General features: G+C 41.6%; 1 protein-coding gene across 1 annotated transcript in view; it reads right to left on the bottom strand.

Annotated features, from left to right (window-relative positions):
* Window positions 1-26,858, bottom strand: part of SORCS3 (sortilin related VPS10 domain containing receptor 3) — a gene marked incomplete at both ends in the record, with an annotated part of 605,319 nt that overhangs the window by 116,972 nt on the left and 461,489 nt on the right. The window contains one exon of the mRNA XM_079708894.1: window positions 25,400-25,518. Within this exon, the coding sequence (XP_079565020.1) occupies window positions 25,400-25,518 (119 nt within the window). The remainder of the gene's footprint in view (window positions 1-25,399; window positions 25,519-26,858) is intronic.

The raw sequence follows: 26,858 nt of genomic DNA, 5'->3' as shown, positions 1-26,858 counted from the left end.
TGGCTTCTACATGGAAGGTTATGTCGTCTCTGTCATCTTGAGTTCCTTTTCTGGAAGCGCTCTGCTAAGGCACTACACTATGTGTCTGAATCAAACCTGTGTTCAGCATTTAGAACAAGACACCTATCAGCAAGCCATCTCCTCTGCTAGACTGTTTGATGTTGAATTTAGTGTTTGTCAAACTGGTGTTTGCTCGTTTTATGTCCTAGAGGCTCTGGGATATTAATGCAATATGCAGTTTTATCTGCCTGTTTCTAGAAAGAGTGGGTCTAATGCCTAACACAACACTCCTGCTGAGACTGAATCTCTTTGAAACAGATTTGCCTATAAAATTTTTTATTGGGCCCCTAACATAGCCCCAAAATAGCTTACCAAGAATAGATTTGGGATAAGATAGTTGATGTGAAACCAGTATTGCTCTCTCTCTCTTTGTATGAGGGATGTGTGTGTGTGTGTGTGCACGCATGTGCTTGTAGGGCCGGTGTTGGAGGGAAGACATGTACTGAGGTTGCCAGCACACTAGTGGCCAAAAAATACTGACAAATTAACTGACACTTTCACCAGTCCTGCCAAGAGACTTCTTGGGGCCTTCACTGCCTATGGGGAATGCTAGTAAGGTAGAGAAAAGGTGATGAGTTAGAAAAGCATGGGACAAAGACCATGTCTAGATCTAGACCACACAAACAAGAAGAATCAGTAGGTCTGACTCTCTGAGACTGTTTTTTCAAATATAATAAAGGAGCTGGGCTTGATAAGTTTCCAATTACATATTTCAAAGAAGACTCTTCTTCTTATTTTTAAGCATTATAGCATGTTGGTTGGGATCCCAGACTTGTTGCGTTTGAATCCTGCTTCTGCCATTTGCTGGTTTGGTGACCTTGAACAGGTAATTGAGCCTTCCTAATTTTTTCTTCTGGAAAATGGAGATATTAATGCTACCTAATGACACGTTATCATGAGGAATGAATCTACCATGGCATGTAAAGAGTTTTAGCCCTATACCTGACACGTCCTAAGTACTCAATGCATATTACCTGTCCCTGCTGAACTAGAGGCACAGATGCCTGTATCAGTCTAATATCTTAGAGGACTTAGGGTGACTGACCATGGCAACAGTTTATATGTAAACTGGAGGCTGTTCAGGAAGTGTCAGGGTTGCCACATGGGCTACCTGGTCAGAATCGACCATGGATAGAACACTGAAATTCTTCTTGTTGGCCCTCAGCAAGGATGACTCTGTAGAGAAGACCACCTATGGAGACCACAAAGTCAACGTGTTTTGTGCCAGAGATTTGACCATTAAGCAGCTGCAAGTCTTATCTTCATGTTTTAGCTTTTATGATTTAAAAGGAAGGGAAGAATTTCATGGGATGCCCACTTGACCCTGCAAAATGGAAGTTCATTGTCTTTCCTCTCCTAGTTTTGTTGGGGGATAAAAAGGCAAAGATAATAAGTGCAGCAATAAAAAAAGAACTGATATGGATTTGAATTGTCATCCTGGAGTATAAAATTTGGGAGCGTTCGAATACTCCCAGTTAATATAATAACAGATAAAAAGCTAAAACAGAGACAGTCTATGTTGAGTTCTAGATCAGGATGCCAGAGCTTCACAGAAAAAGGAAACACTACCCATGGAAACCTTAAAGACAAATGTTAAAACTTACAATCAAAACACCTCCCCTGCTTCCTCTTTCACAAAAGCCCCTGTTTCTTGTGGACTGTGAGTTTAATATGGTTTTGTAAAAGATGAACTGAGAAAGGGCTAGAAAAGATATTGCAAGGAATCAAGCTTATATAGCCTTCCTACACTTACGTAAGTTTTTCTCTTTGAGATATCACATAGCCTATTTCCTTTATACAGGTAGACATTATGAGGTCAATTAATTGGCTGAAATCTTCCCAAGCCAGGCTCTGTCTTTTCTATAACATCCCAGAATTTCAGAAACCAAAAACTAAAGAGTGGGAAAGGAGAAGAAGGAAGAAAGGTAAAAGATCCCAGTATCTGTAACATCTGTGATTCTAGTTTCAGCTTGATCATGTATCAGACATCCAATTTTAGGCATGGTAACTAGTCTCTTGGAGTTCCAAGGTTATTTTTCTATGAAAATGGAACAAATAATTATTATCCTTCTCTTACAGAAAAGTAAATGAGATAAGATAATAAAATGCTTTCATGTTAACTATAAATTGTTTTACAAATACAATGAGTAGGGTGTTATGATTGACCTGTATATGTACCCCAGAACCCAAAGATTTTAGAAGTATTCTCACTAACAAATTGCTGTAGAATGAATGTTTGTGTCCCCCACAAAATTCGTATGTTGAAACGTAATCCCCAATATGATGGTATTTGGAGGTGGGGCTTTTGGGAGAGACTAGTGTTCTTATAAAAGAGACCCCAGAGAGCTCTCTTTTTCTAACGTGTAAGGACATGGCAACAAGACAGCCGTCTATGGACCAGGAAGTGGACCCTTACCAGATACCAAATCTTCCAGTGCCTTAATCTTGGACTTGCCAGCCTCCAAACCTGTGAGAAATAAGCTTCTGCTTTTATAAACCACTCAGTCTATGGTTTTTATAGCAGCCATAGTACAGAAATCAAGCTGATGATCCACATAGGCCCACTCTATTGATTGTTTGGGGCATTGACATTTGCCATTGGGCCAGTAGCTATATATAGTCTGTAGGGCTATAGCTATCTACACACTGAAAGGTTGGAGGCAATACAGAATATGAGAAGAAAAGCAAGAAATGGATGGGCAGAGCTATAGATCAGATGTGTCTTCAGCCACATGGGATGAATGGCAGGTGCACATAGCTGCTTCGAGAATGACTAGTTTTATTGATATGTGCAAGATATTTTAAAGATCCTAAAAGGGCAAGGAAAACAAAGCCATTAATTTTCTAGAGAAGCAGGGATGCTTCTTTGGGACATGGGATTTCCAGACAGACTTGGAGATACCTGGGCTGCTAGATATAACAGGAAAACTTTGCCAACATGGGACTTGCATGCCTCATTTGGGGACAGCAGTGGACGGATTTAAACCATCTGTCAAGCTGTTTCTCAGAAAACACTGCCCCCTCCCCAAGAGAGCCATGAATATTTGTAAAATGCCAACTGCTACTCTGCTACTTCTTGGGGCTTCCCCATTGTACTCTCTGTGTCATGCCTGTCCTATCCTCCACCAGTAGAAGCATCACTGGTGGAGAGTCAAACTCTGTGCTCACCACTTTGTATGCACTGTCTGCCCTCATGCACAATGATCTTGGAGGAGAGATACTATGCAGCCCCACTTTATTGATGAGTTAATTCACATGGATAAGGTCACTCAGCTCCAAAGTAGCAGAGCCTGGATTTGAACTTGGGTCTTTAAATTTTGACAATGTCCACTACACTTTGCAACCCTGAACAAATCTAAAGTGTCTACTGCAGAGCCTTTCCAAAGAATAGCTAGTTATTAAGACCAGTTACCTGGAGGGATTCATCCTGACACAAATCCCAGCATTAATAAATTTCACACCGGCTTACACCAAAAGCTACCTCCTTAAAGAGTCCTCCCCCATCCCAATTTCCCAGCTGGAATTCAGCTTTTCATCCTCTGATTCTCAGGGCTCTTTGTTTGTAGCTCTCTCTTTGCACTTATCAGCTGCTGTCCTGAATTACTGGAAGAGGGTACATCTTAGGTCTCTTGTACTGTATTATCATCGAGGGTAGACAATGTGTCCTGTTCCCATTTAACCATCTCTTAGTATCTGGCACCCAGGTCATAACTCATATTTGTATTCTACTTCATGCCATTAGTTCTCATTATTGGACTGAATCTCATTTGGTTGGAGCACAAGCATGCAAAGGAGGTCTAATTATATCCCCATGTTAGAATTCAGGGACCAGAGGCCCAGACAGGCCACATTATGTCACCTTGCTACTAAAAGGTAAGGCTCAAAGCCAACCTCAGAACTTCTGACTTGAGGCCCAAGGCTCTTTTCAAATTGCCAGGCTGCTTCGGTCTGTGTTCACTAAGTCAAGATCAGAAAAACACAAAGTGGAGATAATTGCATGGATTTTTACAAGTGGGTCGTGATTTTACATCAAATACCCCTTTGAGTGGCTGGCAACACCACAACATGGAAAACCAGGCCATGCTTTCCTGTGGGAAACAAAGAAGCACATTACAAGATGTTCTTCCCCACCCACTGCCGAATCCACATATTAATGAAAGGTCTGGCCGAATTCACATCGTCCCTTGAACATTAATCACGTTTAGACATCTCATTAGGGATACTGGCCCCGATTCTACTATGTGGTACATTTATCAATCAATTAGCAGATACTTATGCAGCACTTTTGTGCCCAGGCTGTGTCAGCTTATCACAGGAGTCATGGGGCTGTGACCTCATGGAGTTCACTATTTCCTTGTAAAAACAAGCCAAACATGTAAGATGTACAAATGACAATACAAAATGAATGCCAGTGCTATGGTACCTTGAGCAGGGCAAAGGATAAGAGCTATAAAACAGAGAATCGCCCCACCCCAGAACCACAATAGTTTACACAACTTATGATCTTTCTAGACTACAATAAAATCAGTGCTTGGTACTGTGAAATCCACACTCGTCCTACCTCATTTTATAGATGAGACGTCTGAGACACAGAGATGGCAGAGTGACACAGCTGGCAAAGGGTTGGACTGGGATTTCAGCTCATGTTTGCCTAACTCCACACACACACTCACATAACTGCACACACACCTGGTAATAAGTAGTGTATAAACAGGTGTTATTTACACTCCCACTGCCTTAGGAGGAGAGGGAATTCTCATACCGAAGGACATACTCTTTGCCGAATGGGATGACGGATTTGAGGATAGAAGACCTGGAGAATCCAGGTCACGGCTGAACTATCCTACACACCAAAGGGACACGTGGAGAGAAAAGGTGGGGATGGAGCTTGAAAGAAGAAAAAGATCACCAGCAGAGATGGAGAGGTAGCAGGATGGGAGATTCAACTGAGTGGATCACGGGGGGTTGCTTGGTTCCAGAAGAGGCACTTCGGGGGAAGGGCAAGAAATACTGGGTGTGTGTAGGTTTTATTAAGAGTCTTTGCCATTCAGTATCTGACTCAGACACTCTGCTTCATTTTCACTTGACATTTGCAATAAAAAAGCAATACTATGCTGCTCAATGATCTTATTAAAGTTTTATTTGTTTGTTTATCTCTGCAGAGGTGGTTCACATCAGGAACGTAGTTTTGCTTCAAGAAAACATCCAAGAGTTACAGCTGGCTTATGAGAAATTTTATCTTTCTGTACCTTTTGGGGTTACTGACTTAGTTCTTTGTTGTGAAAACTTAAAAAGAACATCAGAACAGAAACCCAGCCATGGATCCCAACCCCCACCACCACCTCTACTGGCAATTACGACTCTGTAGGAAAAGCACCTAACTGCTCTTGCACCTCAGTTTCATCTAAAAACAGATAAGCACCCTCATATCATAAGGCCCAACGTGCACCTGACACAAAGTAGGGACTCAAAAATGTCACATCCCTGTGTTCCTCATCCCTTCACTTGCTGGGTCCTAGTCTCCTCCACGTGAATGCCTTCTTCAACTCCTATCTCCTAAGAGTCTATGCGGCCAGTTTCTTTGGTGGTCATTCGATGACTCCACAAAAATGTTGTAAGCACTTACTTTGTGTTAAGTTTTCCACTCACTGCCCCTTACACAGTTCTTGACCCAGTTTGACTCAGGCAAACAAGAAAGTTTAAGTCATGACACTTTCTCATTTAAAGAGCAGCACAAGAGCAGAGATTGAGAAAGAAGGCTCTGGTGTCAGGCTGCCTAGGTCAAATTTCTGCTCCACTCTTTACTGGTTGTGTGATCTTTGGAAAATGACTTCACCGCTCTGTGCCTCTTCTGTGAAATGGTGGTAAGAGTTGGACTTGCCTCATAGGCTGTCATAACAATTAAAGGCATTAATAATATGCCTAGCTCATAAGCCACTCAACACCTGTCGGCCGATTCTTTACGTATAACTGATTCTCCAAGAACTACAGGTTATTCAATAAGACAGAAGATTAGCTAGGCGGTGAAAATTGTGGAGGAAGGCTGAGGACAACTCTTTAACCAAGAAAATGCTGAGAAACTTCTGTTGCTTACACAGAAGAGGTATGTTCAATCCACTTCATAAGGACTCATATCAGATATTTCAGAGGAAGTAAGAAAGCCACTACTTCTATGCCTTCCCTCCCACATACACAAAGAACACCTAAGAAGCAGTTACACAGCGCCCTGAAATAATTAACACAATCGTATTAAGAGCACTTGGATGATTTCTCCATACTGCAATCTGGAAGCGGTCGCCACCTGGGGCAGGCAGTAAAACGGCAAGCATTTATTCTGGAGAACAAGACAGAAGGCCTTGGGTACGGCCCCCTCTCCACCCTAGTTGCATTCAGTGGAATCACCACCACACACTATCACAAGGTGTGCATTCCTTCCGAAAACATTTTTCAGAGGAGAAAGTGGAAGCGATCTTGCCCAGCCTGGAGACGTTCCAAGGCTAGAGGGGGAGGGGGAAGTGTCTAATTTCACGCTCCCGTTACACACAAGCTGGATTAGAAGAAAACAAGGGAGGAGGAGGAGAGAATGGCGATCAAAGTATCAGACAATTTTAAAGTCAGACAATTTTAAAGTCCAAGAAACATATAGAGAGAACCAATCAATTTCTTTTTTTTTTTTTTTTTTGCAACAGATGTTTTGCTTGCAGTTCCAAATGTAGGAAGGATGAAATAGGAGGAGGAAGAAAAAGAAAGAGCTTAAAGGGAAGGGAGTCAGGGAAGGAGAGAGTCAGGTTGGCAAACAGGAAGCTAATCCCAATGCTTTCCTCCTTCCCAGCATCACCATGCTCTGTTCTACCCACTGGGGACGGCAGGGTGTCCCTCTGCCTTATCCCACACCTGCAGGCATTTTTTCACCAGGAAGGCAGGGGTAATCAGGCCCATCCCTTAAGCATCTTCATCCTATTCCTTTCATAATCAGCTTCTAAAGTTCTGTTTGTTGGATGTGGGGCTAAGCAGACCAAGCACTTGAACAGCTGCTCGGGCCATGGAGCTATTCTCTTTGCCATTGATCACAAAGACAAAAATCAATCCCAGCTAAGGAGAAAGAAGTTAAAAACAAATTGCAGGAATTGATTTCTGTTCAGACCTTCTGACTCCCAGTTTAGGAAGAGGGTGCGTGATTCTGCCTGTCATGAAAATACTGCACATGTCCCAGGCTCAAAAGCAAAATCTGGGTATATTACACACACACACACACACAATTTTATCTTAATTTATGCTTTTATATTATTTTATTTTTGCCTCCCAATAACTATCAGAGATGAGAATCCATCTAAATCATAAGCTCCCATGAGAAGAGGACTGGGTCTGTCTTGGGTTCACTATGAAATCTCCAAAGTGGGGCCCTATGCTTTGTGAATAGTAGTAACTCCGGAAAAATTTGAGGGACTGATGGAATCAATGAATGAATGAAGTCCCCTCCTTGCTATTATTGGCTTTTTCAGTTATGCTTATGTCTGCATAGATTTCTCACAGTATGTAATTATTTTTCTTCTTTATTGCTTAGCTTATGTATTATCTCTCTCTCTCTCTCTCACTAGACTATAAACCCTCCCATGGCAGGAACTTTTAGTTTTTGCTTTTTAATTTTTGATCTATTGCATTATCTCCATATTGAGCCCTCAGTAAATGGATGTGAAAGGAAATAAGGGAAGAATGATTCAGCAACTCTCTTGAGCAATTAGCTACATCCCAAATATCTTTTTTTTTTTTTAATTCTGACATTGGAGAAATGAGTTGGGAAATACTTCCAAATAACAGTCCCCTCTACATGTCTGACGCAATGCACTGCCCCACAGAGTGAGCAGACTTCTGGAATTTTAGCATGAGAAGGGAGTTTCTGAATCATACAGCCCACTGCCTTCCAAACTGGATTCTATGGCCCACTGCCTTCCAAACTGGATTCTATTCTAGAATTCTACAGCAATGCTTTGAGAGTGTCCATAAAAAGGTGAAGAGGATGGGCTTCCCTGGTGGTGCAGTGGTTGAGAGTCCGCCTGCCGATGCAGGGGACACGGGTTCGTGCCCCGGTCTGGGAAGATCCCACATGCCGCAGAGCGGCTGGGCCCGTGAGCCATGGCCGCTGAGCCTGCACATCCGGAGCCTGTGCTCCGCAACGGGAGAGGCCACAACAGTGAGAGGCACGCGCACCCCCCCCCCCCAAAAAAAAAGGTGAAGAGGAGGCTGGGTGGTGGGGGGAGCTGATACAGTCCCTCACCCTTCTTAAACTAGATCCATTCCACCTGCATCTGTTTTACATATTGGAATTCCTTGAACAACGATGTCTGAAAAGTGTTTCCCACTGTTAAGAGCAGTAACAACAACAAAAAGTTTGAAAGCTCTACTTGGATGCCATCCTTTCCTTTTGTGATAAGAAAACTGAGTTCCAGGGAGGAAAGGTCACAGAGTGAGTTATGGTGCTACCAGGCTTAAACGTAGGAATACTTGCCACCCCTCCCCCACCTGCCTACTCCATACCATGGACACTGTCTCCTGCCATTAAAGGTCTCTCTTCTTTGGAGCACTGACTGGTCCTGAAGTTGGACCCCTCAAGTTAATTCCCTTCTTTGGGAACTGGCTTGAGCCCTGCCTTCTCCAGGAAATGTCCTGATCATATCATGCCTCATGGGTCTCCCTCGCTCTGGAAAGAAGCCTCGCATACGTTAGGTGCTTTGAGCATCACTCACGGAGACTTGTCAGGCCATCCAGTCCTACCTCTACATCTAAACTGAACAAAAAATGAGCACAGCCACTTTGTCAGTATTGTCTACCATTATATCCCTTTCATTAAGAACAGTAATAGGAGCATATTAAGTGCTCAGTAAATGATTGTTGAATGAATGACTGAATGAATGAATCAACCAATCAACAATTCTGTCTCAGACAGCCCAGGGTATATAGTAGGTGTTCAACCAAATCAACTTGATTGATTAGCCACGGCTCTGCCACTATTAAACTCCAAGAAGACCTTATTCTGGCTGACCATGAGGGCTTTCAGAATCCTAGTCTCCAAAGCTTCTCACAGAAATCCAAAATGTCTGTTTACCCCATTAGCTAGTGATGCAGTTAAAGGAAGAACAAGTAAAAGTTTTAAAAGCTGAACCTCTGAAAAGTATATTCTAGTTACAATGGTAACGGGGAGAGAACCGGACTTAATAGTCTGCTTCTCAGTCAACAGCCCAACTGCCTTCATCATCAGCACTGTTGTTTTTACAACAATACAATTATCTCTAATAGAAGGTCCCAGAAAAGGGATCCTCCTGGGAGCTGCGCTTAGCAGAGTGGGTGTTGGGGACTTGCTGGAACTTGGAAGAGAATGATAACAGGGAGACCTGATCGGGTCACGATGCAACAGCTCTTCTGCATCCTGGAATGCGACACAAGAGACGCCATGCCCCGAAATACATCATGGAAATTGGATCAAGCACAGAGAGGTGCAAGGCAAGTGCGGAAGACTCGAGAAGAGTGGGGCTGGGGATGGTAACGATGATCAGCCATGCTGCCACTCACTCCCCTTGGCACCTTAGTGTTGAGGGTTTGAATAATCCTCTTCGTGTATCTGAGGGACACCTCTCAGAGGTGCGGGCGTGATTACATTGTACCGAATTCCATTAAGCCTTTCTTTGGTTAATGACTGAGCGAACGTTTCTGATCTGAAACAAAACTGAAACAGATACTGACGAACAGTTCACTGAGCAAGGAGTGGAATGAGGCTTTCTTGCCCCGACTGTCTACCAAGACAGGGAGAGCATCTGCCTATTTCACTTTTTTTTTTTTTTTTTTTTTTTTTTTGCGGTAGGCGGGCCTCTCACTGTTGTGGCCTCTCCCGTTGCGGAGCACAGGTTCCGGACGCGCAGGCTCAGCGGCCATGGATCTTCCCGGACCGGGGCACGAACCCGTGTCCCCTGCATCGGCAGGGGGACTCTCAACCACTGCGCCACCGGGGAAGCCCTGCCTATTTCACTTTTATAGTCATCTGGAAAAGTTCTGGGAACACCAGCTATTCGGAGCTAATGTGAAGATTTTCAGCTTGGGGAAATGAATGAGAAATGGATCACTGTCCTCTTCTGTCAACCTTTATAAACCCAGGCAGCCCTGAGGTCAGATCCTCCTCATGCTGACATTTATTGAGCTATACAACAAAGGGTGATTCTCTAAAATTTCCTGAAATTCAGTTTCCCCCTTTGAAAAATAAAGATGATGCTATGTACCACACTGAGATCCTATGAAGATAAAGCAGAATAAAAAAAAATAGTAAAATGCACACAGGCCAGATATAAATTTGACACTAAATAAATGTGAGGTCCTTTTCCAACAAAGACAACAATTCTTCCAATTTGCTGATTGGTGGGTAAAAATTGGTGGGGTGGCTACGTGGAAAGAACATTCTGAAGAGTCACTGCTTCGGAAATAGGAACTTGCAGATTTCCAAACAGTGGAAGAGATTTGAACGTTGATCTCATGCCTTTGAGCTGAATACAGAAATGTTTGTGGTCCCTGGAAAGCATACCCACCTTCCAGACCAGAACGCCCAGGCTGCATCTAACAATATGAGGCCCCTGGATAACGAAACACGATGAGTGCCACTCTTCCTGTAAGGTGCACTGCCCAGTAGACATGCCACTACTGCCCACCATGCCCATGGAGATACTTAATTAACAAAAGCAGCCTTTCCTACTGAACCATGACAACACAGTCTTCTATGCAGCTATTACCAATTACTCAGAGGTGATACACAAAATGAGAAAAAAACAAAAAACAAAACTGACACCCCTAAACCAGACATACCCATCCATGTACTACCAGAAAGGCAAATACTTAGGTTCCAATACGTAGCTAATTACAGAACAATTCTCTGAGATTCAGGGAAAACACTCCTTGCTATTTTGGCCTCATAAGCAACAAGCATTATAACTTCCATGGAGCCTCAGCAGATCTCTTGGGAAGAAGCAAACAGGAATCATTTATTAGAGATAGACACAGCAAAGCTTTGAATAGAGTGAAGAGATCGCTATGCTGAAGGGATTGATGGGCATCCTGTAAATACAGAGCCCCTCCCAGGAGTCACTTTGCCTCAGCAGGAGACCCTGGGGAATCATCAGCATCTGGTTTGTAATTGATGTTCTGCTGTAGGAACAGACAGGAGGGATTGATCAGAGAGAGGGCAGGACGTGAGCAGAGAAAAGGAATCCGGTGAGGGCTCTGAGAAAATATTTTAAATTCTCAGAGAAAATACTTAAAAGGTGGGCAGAGGAAGAGACACCTCTGTAGAAGAGGAAGAAGAAGAGACTGACATGAAGAACCTAGGGGTAAAACAGGAATAAAGACACAGACCTACTTGAGTATGGACCTGAGGACACGGGGAGGGGGAAGGGTAAGCTGGGACAAAGCGAGAGAGAGGCATGGACATATATACACTACCAAACGTAAGGTAGATAGCTAGTGGGAAGCAGCCGCATAGCACAGGGAGATCAGCTCGGTGCTTTGTGTCCAACTAGAGGGGTGGGATAGGGAGGGTGGGAGGGAGGGAGACGTAAGAGGGAAGGGATATGGGAACAGATGTTTATGTATAACTGATTCACTTTGTTATAAAGCAGAAACTAATAAAAAAAAAAAAAAAGAAAAAGAGACTGAAGAGGTAGGGAGAGGAGCTGGACTGCTCTTTATCAGAGAAGCGAAGGAGAGAGTCTGCTTCACGGAGGAAGGCGCAGTCAGGAGATTCCAAAGCTGCAGACGAGTCCACTAATACCATTACTGCGTGGTGGTGTCGATATACCATTCAAAGATATCTTTGATGAACTTGGCAGAGGTAATTTCAAGGAAGTGGCGGAGGCAGAAGTCAGTCTCAAGGGGGCTAAAGAGAGAAGGAAATGAGAAAATGGGATAACGAGGGTAGAGTGCGCTCAAGAAATTTGGTCGTGAATGAAAGATGGGTCATTTCTAGAGAGGAGTATGGGGTTCAAAGAAAGTTTTGTGGTTTTAATTTAAGGATGGTAGATCTTTTAAAACATTTAAACACTGATGGAAAGTCGGAAAGAGGGATGAATAAGCTAAAGGCAGAGGGGACAGGAGAATAAGCAATAAAGCCTGGTCCCTGAACAGTTAGACGGCATGGGAATGGGTGTTTGCATTGAGGAATTGTATACGGGGATGCGAGCGATTCTTCCTATTTGTCGTGTATAGTCCACCCTATCTACAATCCTGGATGCATAGCAGGGACTCAAAGAGAGAGTCTTTCCAATTTGTCTTGAGTTGGGTTCCCCCCAGAATTAAGGCCTGGGACAAGGGCTTTTGTGCAGGTAGTTAATTTTTTTGGAGGGGTTGTTTGGGTTTTGTTTGTTTATTTTTGAGAAATGTTTCTAGGGAACAGGAATGGTGGAACTAGGAAGCAGGAAACAAGGAGGAAGGGAAAGCCATCCCAAGGTGCATTACTGAACTGGGCATTATTATTATTATTATTTTTGTGTGTGTGTGTGTGTGTGTGGTACGCAGGCCTCTCACTGTTGTGGCCTCTCCCGTTGCAGAGCACAGGCTCTGGATGCACAGGCTCAGCGGCCATAGCTCATGGGCCCAGCTGCTCCGCAGCAAGTGGGATCTTCCTGGACCAGGTCATGAACCCGTGTCCCCTGCATCGGCAGGCGGACTCTCAACCACTGCGCCACCAGGGAAGCCCCTGAACTGGGCATTATTATAAGCAACTGGGGCTCAGTTCTACTGGGGACCCTATGAAGACTCAGAGGATGAGGATCAGCATTGCCCTCCTGACTCAGGAAGAGAGGAGTCCTTATCCACTGGCCCATGACTCCTATTGCTCTAATTGTCCCAGAGGATCTCAACACCCTTCAAATTCAAGGTATGCATCTGCACCGGAATGACTGAGGGGTCTATCGTGAGCCTCCCACTTGGGGAGAAATCAGCCCTAGAACAAAAAGCAAGAGGTCTGCAGAGCAGTGAGGTGAGGTGATATCAGGCCACCGCTGTGCACAGCTAGTTGCTAAGCAAATGTGAGCCAGAAGCATGGGAAATGGGACACAGATGTTCAACACAAAAGTCAACTAAATATTATTACTTCATGATCAGATCACTATTTTGTGTTTATTCATGGAAGTATTTCAAATACTAACAACTTTTACATCAAGCCACTAAAATCATTATAGGTGTAGAGACACAGCCCAGCTACATGCAATTTAAATACCTCCCATGAATATTGGGGTGCATGTATCTTTTCGAATTATGGTTTTCTCCAGATATATGCCCAGCAGTGGGATTGCCAGATCATATGGTAGCTCTATTTTTAGTTTTTTAAGGAACCTCCATACTGTTCTCCATAGTGGCTGTACCAATTTATAGTCCCACCAACAGTGTAGGAGGGTTCCCTTTTAGCCACACCCTCTCCAGCATTTATCGTTTGTACATTTTTGATGATGGCCATTCTGACCAGTGTGAGGTGATACCTCATTGTAGTTTTGATTTGTATTTCTCTAATAATTAGTGTTTATTTACAATAGTCAGGACATGGAAGCAACCTAATTGTCCATCGACAGAGGAATGGATAAAGAAGATGTGGTACATACATACAATGGAATATTACTCAGCCATAACAAAGAACAAAATAATGCCATTTGCAGTAACATGGATAGACCTAGAGATCATCATACTGAGTGAAGTCAGACACAGAAAGACAAATATCATATGATATTGCTTATATGTGGAATCTAAAAACAAGGGTACAAATGAACTTATTTACAAAACAGAAGTACAGCCATGAATGTAGAAAACAAATCTATGGTTACCAGGGGATAAGGAGGGAGAGGGATAACTTGGGAGACTGGGATTGACATATACACACGACTATATATAAAATACATAACTAATAGGAACCTGCTGTACAGCAAAGGGAACTCTTCTCAGTACTCTGTAATGGCCTATATGGGAAAAGAATCTAAAAAGGAGTGGATATATGTATATGTATAACTGATTCACTTTGCTGTACACCTGAAACTAACACAACTTATAAATCAACTATACTCCAATAAACATTAAAAAACAAAAATAAAGACCTTCCATTAGTGCTGCCTGTTAAAAACACTTAAGATTTTGAAAGCGCTTCAAGGATATTCACCTGAAGATGTTTTTATTGGATTTCTTTTGAAGATCATCTCTGAAACTCTTTCATTTTTCTTTAAACTCCTGTGTTGTAAATGTGCCCCTAATGATGAAATTGCTATTTATTTAACATTCAAAATCTCTCCCATTAAGGCCAAATTAACATCATTTAAAATATTGCCAAATAGTTTTTCTTCGAATAATTACACTCAATTTCTGCCTCAGGGCTTTTTTTCTTTCAGAAAGATAACAATTTATTAGGGGTACAGTAGCCACATCATCGAGGCTCTTCTACCTCTCATGTAGGTGCGTAAAACGGGCTCTTAAAGTATCAAAACCCAGGGATCTGGGGACCAAGATGCTACAAGAAGGCACTCAAGAGTCTTGAAAGACATCTACAGTTACCTATACACAGATATATGTATCATTAAAAGTTGGTTTATTTGATAACCAACACTATGGAAGACATGTGGGACAATTTTATTATGCACATATGTCGATAAATGACTTGAAGCCATGAATAATTAAAGAATGAATTTGGGGGAAAGATTTAGTAATCTTTTATGTAATAGGCTTATAAAAACCCTTCAAAGAGAAGGTGCACACACAAAATACAGTAAGGCTGATTTTTGCACGTGGATTAGTCTCTTGATTCTTGCATTTTATAGGGCTCCTAGTTTTCAAAGCATTCCAAAGCCATTAGTAGTTTCAAAGCATTCCAAAGCCATTAGTAGTTTCAAAGCGTTCCAAAGCCATTAGTAGTATCTCCCTTGATCCTCACAACAACCTTCCAATTTAGGCAGAGCAAGTAGCATGATTCCATTCTACAAAGATCAGGAAATTAAGAATCCAAGTGAATTGCCCAGTGTTCCCTGGCTGGCAGGTGGCAGATTCCTAATTACAGCCCATGTCTCTGAGTTCAGGGTTCTTTTCCCCACATCAGACCACTAGCTACACGAATCATAAACTGCTTCAGAGCAGGGACAACGTCTTCCATCTCTAACATGCTCCATTGCACCTGGAGTATTTCTAGCGGCTCAACAAATATCTGTTAATTGGTTATCTGTACTTGCTAATTGCTAATACTTCTAGAACATCTCCCAACACACAAAAATAGTACAATGGTGCTATTTTTCTATGTTTATACACACAACTCTTAATAACGAACAGCAACTTGTATCTAAACTACCCACTGGATTCATTGTACTACTGGAATCATCTGAGAACCACTCTTATGTATGGCATTGCTCCACCCTCAGATTTCCTTGCTATAGAGGGGGCTTCTCTACACAACTTCACCAGGGGTCAAAAGTGGCATTACATAGCAGATGGTTCTGCACGGTTACTGGTCTCCTTGTGGATATGGAGAAGGATCTGGCAGGGTTGGGATGGCCTTCCCTCCTTCAAATTTTCTGCTTTGTCCACCCCTCCAGAGTACTTTATTTGGATCTTAATTATGGATCTGTTTTTTCTCTTATACTTTAGATATCTGAAGATAGGTCAGTATCATACTTGCTTTTCTTTTTGAATTCAATTGCATGCACAGTGAAACTGAACCCATATCACATTAAAGGCCACCTCCTGTGCCAGAAGAGAGGAAAGGACCGGGCTTCATGTAGCTCAGTAAAGACATACAAATCTCTTGTGATAACTTATTAGGGTTCTGCTCCTATTTCTTCAACACACTCCCTAATAGCCAGGGTATGAATCATATCACTGAAGGGATTTTACTGCTAACCACTGCTGAACTACCTATTCTCCAGGATAATCACTAGAAAAGCTACTCCATAAGGAGAAAAGACAAGATTTCCAACCATCTTGGCTCAGAACACAGAAACCAACTTATCTCTCTCTCCCTCTGCCCCTACAGAGGAAAGCCGATTTCTCTTTTATCCATGTGGAACGGAGGCATTTCAGGCAGACACTCTCCCATTAAAACAAGGGCTCTTCTGGGAAGAATTAGCTCCTTTTGATTTTACTACTAAACCCCAGGCCCTGGGCCTCCTGCACAGAAAAGGCACTGACAGATTAACACATTTCACAGTTTTCTGTACATCTCCAGCTCAGCATCCCCAGTAGCAGGAGATCAAACACTAGGTTCCCTAAGCAAAACCATCAAGATGGCTACCTTTACCTCTTTGTCAATGAAAAAGTACAAGGTGAGGCAGAACCTTTGGGATCTGTCTAAATTATAGGAGGTGCATGAATAAGTCTATGGACCCTCCTACCACACAAGATACAGGATAAAAAATAATAACATCATGCCCAGAAAAAGGAAATTATGACTGGGCCTGGGAAGCTTTCCTTTGGAGGAACAAATGGGAGAGGGTGAATATTTTATGCAAAATTAATATCATGGGAAGTGCATTATGAAGAACTTAGCTAGGTTTTTGGTTATTTAAACTGCACTCTCAAATGCATATACGTTTGTACATAATGACTCACTGTGGGTAAATAATTATGCCTTAAATACATGCACCTCATTTATAAATATGCAGAGAGAGGATATAAGCCTAGATGTCACCCGAATTCCTAGTGGTTCAGTTGCCCACACACACAAAAGCCTGACTTTGACCTATGCAGTCAGCAGTGCTATAAAAATGTCAGTGGTTTTCAAACCTTTCTTAGTAGCAGATTCCTTTTGTCAAATAAAAGCATTAAGAATGCTGATATACAGAGCAAACAAAAGCAGAATTACACTTTTAGGGAGGGCTAAGGGTCCTGGAGCCCCACCCTCTTCCATTTTTGTTAGCATCTGAGACAAGTTCCCTAAGAGCCAATGTAAGAGTCACAAAAAAAAAAAAAACACTGGGCACAAAAGGGTAGGACCAGTCTATCGAATGGTCTCCTTTTCTGCGAGGTTTTGTCTTTTTCTCCCTTAGAGTTCTATCTCCGGTAGCACTAAAGCAAAATATAAGATACCAATACTTTTAAAAGTTAGAAAATTTAAGCGGTAAATCCCTTAAAATTATGAAAAACCAGGTCTTCCCTGGTGGCGCAGTGGTTGAGAGTCCACCTGCCAATGCAGGGGACACGGGTTCGTGCCCCGGTCCGGGAAGATCCCACATGCCGCAGAGCGGCTGGGCCCGTGAGCCATGGCCACTGAGCCTGCGCGTCCAGAGCCTGTGCTCCGCAATGGGAGAGGCCACAACAGTGAGAGGCCCGCGTACCGCAAAAAAAAAAATTATGAAAAACCAAACCCACCAAAGCCCCTTATGCCCATCCTGCTGTTATTTAGCTATTCAAATTGTAGGCATAGAAGTGAATAATCTGCTTTTGCAAGTCTCCCCTTTAAAAGTCAAACTATGGAAAAATGGCAAGACTTTTAGTGGCAGCATAATCCTCGGTGTCCAACTCTCCACAGGGATGTCACCCACAAAGGCTGGGCTGGACCCAAGCCCAGGTGCACTATAGCTTTTCCCAAAACCGTTCTTTGGCAGACTTCTAGCCAGGGTAGGAAGAAAACAACCTACCCTGATGCCCTAATATATTGCTCAGATACAAATCTGTGGGCTTAAACAATGCAGGAGAAGCTACTGTTGGTCTGAGGGTTTTCTGCTCTTACAAAAGTCTTCTGAAGCAGCTTTATTTCAATGAACAGAATGAAAAATCTTTGCTCTTTCCTTGCTTCAGAAGTAGATATTCATCACTGCAGTGCAAATCTTACCTTTTCCATAAAGCCCTTCCTGATCCCCACTTCAATTTTCAAAACTCATACCCTCCAAAAAAATAAAGTAAAATAAAGACCCACACTGATTGCAGGAATGCGTTTGAGATGGTATCCAATAATTTTTTTTTTTTTTTTGCGGTACGTGGGCCTCTCACTGTTGTGGCCTCTCCCGTTGCGGAGCAACAGGCTCCGGATGCGCAGGCTCAGCGGCCATGGCTCACGGGCCCAGCCGCTCCGCGACATGTGGGATTTTCCTGGACCGGGGCATGAACCCGTGTCCCCTGCATCGGCAGGTGGACTCTCAACCACTGCGCCACCAGGAAAGCCCTCCAATAATTTTTTTTTAAAAAGGCAATTATCAAGCAAAAATATAAAAAAATACAAGAAAGGTGCCAAGTCATCAAAAATGACCAGTGGTATAGGAGAAAGGAAGAAGAATAGCATAAAGCTTACTGCAAGGAAACTGCTAAAATTGACACAAAAATCAGTTGTTGAGCTTTTTAGTAACTGCAAAGAGGGAAACACAAAATTAACAGTATTCAGTTAAAGGAAATAGAAAAGGTTTACCTCTTCAGGACAATTTTCTAATTTACTTTCCAGCCACTTCACTCCCTCCCATAATCACAGCTGTCCTTAGACAGAGGTCGTGATATATTGGGTTAGCCAAAAAAGTTTGTTCGGGCTTTTCCATAACAGATAGAAAACCTGAACGAACTTTTTGGCCAACGCAATACCATGGTCTCTCACTTACCTCACTTTACCTATGTCTTCCCCTCTGCCTGCAGTGCCCTTTGTCCTTCACTTGTCTAACTGGTACTCACAGTCCTGCTGCCAGGAAACTTGTACTGACCCTCCTCCCAGGGCAGGGTGAAGGGCTCTTCCTCCTCACTCCAAGAGTGGTGCATGTTTTCCGCAAATACAGCTCTCATCACACTCCACTGTAATTGCTTTGTTGTCTGTGCTCCCCACTGGGCTGAATGTATTTGAATACATTTAAATGAATGAATATAAAAAGGACGTTGAATAATATAATGGATAATTCCTGGACAGCAGTTCTATAAAAATGCAGAGACATTCTACATACGGTCATTTCTTATGCAGTGAGCAACTGCCAATTACCCTAAGTTGTCTTATATTGTTAGTTGGAGAAACAAGACTCCCTTGGTTTAAAAAGATAACTAACTACACTCCTTGAGAATAAGGACGCGTCTTATCTTCTCAGTTCAGTTCAGTTCAACAAACTTTTATTGAGTACCAGTCATTACGCTAAGTGCAGGAAAAACTATGATGAATAAGACATAGTCCTGTCCTCTTAAAGTTTACAGACCTGGCTCGGGAAGCATAATACACATGGATAAGTAATCAGCAAAGGAGCTTGGTCTAATCCCGATTGACTGAGGATGTCAGGGAAGACTTCCTATAGGCGGCATTGTCTAAGTTGAATCTTAAAGGATGAGTTTATTTAATAAAGGGACATTCCAAGCCGGAAAAAAGAATACAAGAAAGGCATATTAGGCAAGAAATGACATAGTGCAAAAACGACATGGTGTATGCATCAAGACTACAATAGTTTATTTTTATTGAAGGGTAAAATATAAAAAGGAAGGTATATGGGGAACAGTGGTGGGAAAGGAATTCACATGAGGCTGATGCAGTAGGTAGGATCCAGATAGTAGAAGAGCTTGTAGGCAATGTTAAGGAAATTGGATTTTAACCTATAGGTGATGAGAAGCCACTGAAGGCAAGGACATTGATTTCTATGTTAAATAAATTACTTTGGAAGTAGTGTTGTGAACAGATTGGAGGTATGCTGATCTGGGAGCAAGAAAATCAGTTAGCAAGTTATTGCAACATTTCAGAAAATACATGATAAGGGTTTATAAATGGTTTTAAATAGCCAAGTAATAATGGTGCTTCCCCCCTTTTCCTTTCATAAATCATCCTGGAGCAACAAGAAAAACATGAAAGAAAAATGCAAATTCTATACTTAAGGAAGACATAACCCTGAAACACTATATGTGGAAAGGAAGCCAAAGGCAGTAAAGGACAAACAGGGTACAGACAGGCACCAGAGCAAAATGCCTACAGCTACAAATCTTAGATCAAGCTAGAGATACAGAGTTCTCTAAAGATGATATTTCCTAAGGAGCAAAACTAACAACCTATTATTTGGAACCAAGGGAATGTGGCTCAGGAGTTGGCAGTGGGAGCGTTTCCAGAATTCACTGGTGACAAGGAGAAGCTGGAGAGGCATGGCTGGCTAGAGAACCGCTCAGGCAGTTTTACCTTATAAGAAGAATCCCCTAACAGACTAATAATCTTTAGTTATATGGAACCTCACTGAGAACAAAGGGGGACTCTTGTTAAGCTGAAAGAGAACCTTGATCAGAGCCCTGATCCCCAAGATGAACCTCCTCAAATTGTTCAGCCAGAAGAGCTCATGTCATTAAAAAATAAGTAATGATGAAAAATATAAAGAGAGAAGAAAACAGCACAAGAGTTACAAAATAATACAACAAAATAAAAGAGAGAAAGGAACAGGAAAAACGAAGAGCAGACATAGAACAAAAAATGTTTCCATGAACTAAATAAAAATTGTGACCACACTGCTACAAATAAAAATAACCCACATGATGCAATCACCTCTATAAAAGAAGAGGTCAAGCAGACATACAAGAGCTCAGGGGAGATATGTTGAGACAACAAAAAGAGATAAAATATAAGCTGGCAAAGCTCATGAAAAAAGTTAAAAACAATAGCAGCAAAAAAGGCAAAGAGGAGCCTGGGCATGGCTACATACTCATTCAAGGACAGTATGAATAAAACTGTTTTTATAAATTTCATTTTGCTCAGGGAGTTAAACATACTAGAAGAAAAAAAAGATGTCTCCCCTTTGTCTTTCTTGCCCGTTGTACACATCCTAAGTGCCTTGAAGGAAGAGAGCCAAAACAATAAAACGAACATATATAATAAATAAAATACATATTTCAAAATATAAATCACAGAAACTTTTGAGAAATTAAAAAGGAAGAAGTTGAACCAATTGAATGAGACATATTCCATGGGAAAGAATCAACACAGTATTAACGACCACAAAACATACAGTAATAAAGTAAATAGTATTCAAATATATATGTGTGTGTGTGTGTGTGTGTGTGTGTGTGTGTGTGTGTGTATATTTTAAAGGACTTTATGTATCAAGGGCGAAAAAATATCAAGACACCTAAAAGGGAAAATATGAGACTAGCCAGATACAGTAACATTCAATAAGTTAAGGGAGCAAAGTTTGTATGGAAAGCAAATGACATCTTTTACACGTTAAAAGACGATATTAAAGCATAAAGGGGATAAACACACATATTTTCAACATTCCAGAATTCACCTTTCTTGAAGGCATTACTAAAGGACAAATTTCAGACAACCAAGAAACAAATGGGAAAACTATAGTAAAAGGACCACTGAATAAATTTACCTAAAACTAAAATCAAAATAAATGCAGGAATGATGGTTCAAGCAGAATATAAATGCTCCAAATGATTTAATTAACAAAACTGGGGTTGGATAGAAGGGAGAACGAAGGAGGTCATAAACACACATGCTATTTTTTTCCTACCTGTCTTCAGCAGTGCTTAATAAAATATTTAAACTAACAGAATTATAGGAAAGCAAACACTAAGAGATAATATAACCAACCAAAACTGTGTGGTAGAGGAATTAAAGAGAGAGGGGAAGAAATAGAAAGGCATAGAAATGCACTAATTTTAAAATTGGTCACAAGAGGAAATCAATAGATTATACAAAAATAGAAGATGTGCTATGTTGTATAAAGTTATATTCATAAAGTTTAGTTAGAACAAATACTCAAAATCCTCAAACAAATACATATGCAGGAAAGCAAGGAAAACAGACCACATAATGATTTTTTTTTTCTTAAAAAGAAGCAATTCAAACTAAAAACTAAGCATACACTGTCAGAACTAAGATATATTTGTCACATCAGTCAGTCAACCCTCAAAATCACCTATGAGAATGAAAAGACTGATTCAGTATTGATGGGCAACCAACTTATATTTGCACCCGCAGTAGGTGTAGTTGTTTACCTGCAACCCACTGACATCCTTTATTTTATTTCTATTGTAGCCAATTGATAGTTGCAAATAACAGCATTTAATCTGTGTTTATTTGATGATTAATGAAATTCAATGTTTTTCTCAAGAGTATTGGCCTTTTGCATTTTTTGGAGCATTGCTATTCAACTGCTTCCCATCTCTTTCATAGTAAAAAAAAAATCCTTAAAACAGCCTTCAAGGTCCTGTAGGATCTACCACCCTGTGCCTTCCTGATGTAATCTCTATATTCTCCAAGTGTCATTTACTACCTCCCTCATCTCCCTGAACCCTATATATTGGAGTGTCCTGTGGCTCAGCCTTTAGATGGTTTCTCTTCTCTAGCTACACTTACTCCCTCGGTGACTTCAATGCTGCAGTTCAAAAGTATCAATATGCGGACACCCTTCCCATTTATATCTCCAGCCCCTAGCTTCCCACCATTCCTGCTTCTAAACCCAGCCTCAAATTTCTAGCTGCCTACTCCACATCTGCATAAGGGGCACAAGGAAGTGCAGGGCACCACAGACCTAGCTTCACATCCCCCTCTGACTACGAACTTCTGTCACTCTCTCCCTGGTCATCACCCAACAAGGCCTTCCCAGGTCATCCTAAATAGCAATATCCACAGACACCCAACATTCAAGGCCCCTCATTTATTTTTATCCATAGCACTGCCATGATCTGCTATACTTTGTAGATAGATAAACAGATGATAGTAGAAGATAGATAAAAAGATACAAAGCAACATTTATGGAATATTGTTTTGGTGCTTTACAGGATTACAAATGTAATCCTCCTAGCAACCCATGAAGTAGGTACTATAATTATCCTCTTTTTATAGATGAGTCAAATGAGTCAAGATCATGCAGCTAAGTGTGGCAAACCAAGGTTGGAATAAATGCTGGCCATCAGGCTCCAAACTACAGGTCACTGACCACTACCCTTCACAACCTTTCATATCTATGGATGTATGGATGTATACATATCACCTACATATTCTCCTATCTCCCACTAGCATGTAAATGCCACAAAAGCAAGAACTTTGTTGTGTTCAATATCTTAACCCCAGTACCTAAAACAGGGGGCTGCAATGTAGTAGGGGATCAATAAAACTTTACTGAATAATGGGAATCCATATCTCTTTCGAACAAAATAAAATTTGATGCTGATTAAAGAGGAAAAACTTCTATTGGTTTCCAGCATAATAATTCTTTTAAAAAAGAGTATTTCAGAACAGTTAGAAAAAAATTCTGGATTTCTGCCTGCAGTTACAGAAAACTTTATGCAATACAAAGAAAAAGGAAACAAGAAAATTGAACATTTTAAATTCTAAGTCATGTTGCCCAGAAACAATTCTGCCGTGCTCATCATTTTATGCAGTATTAGCATTAAGAAAAGGGCAATCAGACTGGTAAATTCATAAGTCATCCCTGTGCTTCTACCTTAAAAAAATTAAATAGAGAGAAAGCAACAATAAAGCCTTAAACTGGGGCCATAACAATGGGAATGGAATGATAGGAAACACTTGAGAAATAAGGTGATATTAGCAGAGGCTGTGGATTCATTTAATTTGATGACATAGACTGTCTTCCAGGTTTCTACCTTGAATGACATGGTAGAGGGCAGTGCCACCAATGTGTCAAGTTCAAGGGGGACATGTCAATTACATTTTACCTGTGGAATATCTAAGTGAAGATATTGAGATGGCTGTTAGATATGTAGGTCTACTGTACATGATAGAGGTCACAGCACATTGACTTGAGAGTCATCAGAACATGGAGAAGATGCTCAAAACCATGAGATCTCCCAGAGAGTGAGGGGTCGGGGCAAAGATTAGAAGGTCAAAGGCAGAAAGCTGGGGAACACCAAGTGTAGTGCCTAGTACTGTATATTTTGCATTGTATGTGTTCAATAAATGCTTATGAATAAGAAAATGGTAGTACCAATGACCTGCCAAGATCTAGGAAAAAATTCCTGAAATTCTGGTTGAGAAACAGTGATTATATAAGCACAAAGATCTCTCTTTCACTCCCTCTTTCAAGCTCATTTTTGAATGGCTGGCTACTTTTCCTATATCATAGTAGAGCTCAAAAATCCATGAGGCTTCATATATGTATACATATGGCTGATTCACTTTGTTCTACAGCAGAAACTAACACAACATTGTAAGGCAATTATACTCCAATAATAATAAAAAAAATTCATGCAGCTGATTTGTAAAAAAATAGTAACTGCTACATGCATAGTCAATCAATAAAACAAGTAGACATTGAGCACCTTTGATTTGCAAAGGCCAAGGTTCAGGGTAAAATGTGTGTATAAAATATTGTCCCTCTTCTCAGAGAGTGTAAAACACAGTTTGGAAAGAAGGAGACAAATCTACTAAGACTTAAGTAACAATTCCTAATAGCCTATGTGCTAGAGGAACAGATTCAGAGGAAGAGTCGTACCCAGATTGGAAGTTCAGAGAAGGTCTTATAGAGGAGATAGGGCTGATCTGGACTAAAAGACCAGGAGTGAGGCTGAGAAAGCCCTTTAGGTGCTTTCAGCTCTGAGCAAACTCAGGGAGATTCTAAAGTTCAAGGTTCCTATAGGAAGCAGTCTGGAAAACAACAGACCATAGAAGGGTGGAAAGGCAGAGGACAGGGGGATCAAGGGTGCCCTCAAATGCAAGTATGATTTAGCTCAGTAACATACACACACACACACACACAGTCCATCACTCGATGGAGCATCTTCGTTTTCCTTCATTTTTGATCTATTTTGCACCTCCTTTCAGTGAAACTCAAAATCTAAAACGAGGCTTCCATTGCCTGCCTAAAAATATTAATCCCATCCAGTTTTCTCTAGGAGTCACAGAGTTCTTAGAGTGAAGGATTTGGAGCTTGGACATTTGAGGGGGTGGTCAGCACTGCAAAGGGAGGGGAAGATTTAGTGAGACCTCAATTTTCACAGCAAGAAGATCCTCGAGATGCTGAATTTCTTGGAGATTCTCATTCCCACATTAGATAATCACTTTGGACAGAAATAGAATGTGGCTTTGATAAATTACTTATCTCTAATTACTCATCTCTAATGAGATCTGATTCTAAGTAATCTCAAACTCCAGCCTAAGTCCTGGTCATTTCAAGACCCCTTTGGTATAATAAAAGAACAATTCAACTGAAGGGCTCAGTGGGCCACTGAAGTTCCCTGTAAACAGTAAGGACCCATAACACCTTCATCTTTCACCGGAAGTCTGGGATCTCCCCAGCGGACTGTGTACTGAAAGCACAGAAGGGACAGCACCCCAGCTCCGCATCTTCACAGCCTCTGGAGAGCCGTCCTCATCTTCCCAGTCGCAGTTGACGTCCCCCACGCATCCTCCCTCTACCACTGACTGCACATCTGGACTCACCTGAATGAAGATATATTCATCCTGGACGACCAGGGAACTGATGTCAATGGAGCGGGCGAAAGGCCCACTCCGAGTGGTCTCAGCACATTCCTGGATCCTGCAGGTGAGGTAGTGAGCATCTGAAATGGGATGGCAGAGAGACACTTAGACACAAGGGGCAATGGTCACCAAACCTCTCAGCACACAAAGCCCTACTTCCTGGGGATCAGTGATGCAATGTAAAACAACCATCAGACTGCATTTTCTTGTCCAAAGAATTTGTAATAATTTTTTTAAGAAAAGGAATATCTAGTTCAGGAAAGGGAGTGAGGAAAGAGTTAATCTTATATCCGACCAGCCAAAGAGTAAATTGGTACAGATTTTTTTTTTTTCCTGTGGTACGCGGGCCTCTCACTGCTGTGACCTCTCCCGTTGTGGAGCACAGGCTCCGGACGTGCAGGCCCAGTGGCCATGGCCCACAGGCCCAGCCGCTCCACGGCACGTGGGATCCTCCCGGACCGGGACATGAACCCGCGTCCCCTGCATCGGCAGGCGGACTCCAAACCACTGCGCCACCAGGGAAGCCTGGTACAGATTTTTTTAATTTTATTTTTTATTTTTTTAAACATCTTTGTTGGGGTACAATTGCTTTACAATGTTGTGTTAGTTTCTGCTATATAACAAAGTGAATCAGCTTTATGTATACATATATCCCTATGTCCCCTCCCTCTTGCGTCTCCCTCCCACCCTCCCTATCCCACCCCTCTAGGTGGTCACAAAGCACTGAGCTGATCTCCCTGTGCTATGCAGCTGCTTCCCACTAGCTATCTATTTCACATTTGGTAGTGTATATATGTCAATGTCACTCTCTCACTTCGTCTCAGCTTACCCTTCCCCCTCCCCGTGTCCTCAAGTCCATTCTCTACGTCTGCGTCTTTATTCCTGGTACAGATTTTTGAAGGAACAAATTTGAAATATCTATCAGAATTTTAAATGTACATATCTTTTTACCAGCAATTCTAATTCAAGGGACGTTTTCTAGAGAAATACTCATATATTTTCACAAAGAGGCAAGGGCAAAAATGTTCATTGTGGCATTATTCATAGCAGTGAAAAACCAGAAACTGGCTAAATGTCCATGAATTAAAGAACATTTAAATAAACAAACGTACACATATAACAAAGCACCATGTTGTGAATAGAAGAATTAGGTAGATACATATGCATCATGTGCTGATTTCCCCAAGGTGCATTGTTCTGTGACCTTTTAAAAAATTATTTAGCAACATGTATGGCACAATTCAATTTATGAAAAAAACAAAAACAAAGAACAATGTCTTTATAAATACATATTTGTGCCATAAATGCATAGGAAAAAAGGTTTTAAAGGACATCTATATAAATTAGCTATGACGGGCTTCCCTGGTGGCGCAGTGGTTGAGAGTCTGCCTGCCGATGCAGGGGACACGGGTTCGTGCCC

The sequence above is a fragment of the Hyperoodon ampullatus genome (genome assembly GCF_949752795.1).
Source record: "Hyperoodon ampullatus genome assembly, chromosome: 1".
Classification (NCBI taxonomy): domain Eukaryota; kingdom Metazoa; phylum Chordata; class Mammalia; order Artiodactyla; family Ziphiidae; genus Hyperoodon; species Hyperoodon ampullatus.
Note: the sequence above shows the minus strand (reverse complement) of the source record. Positions and strands in the feature narration are given on the sequence as shown.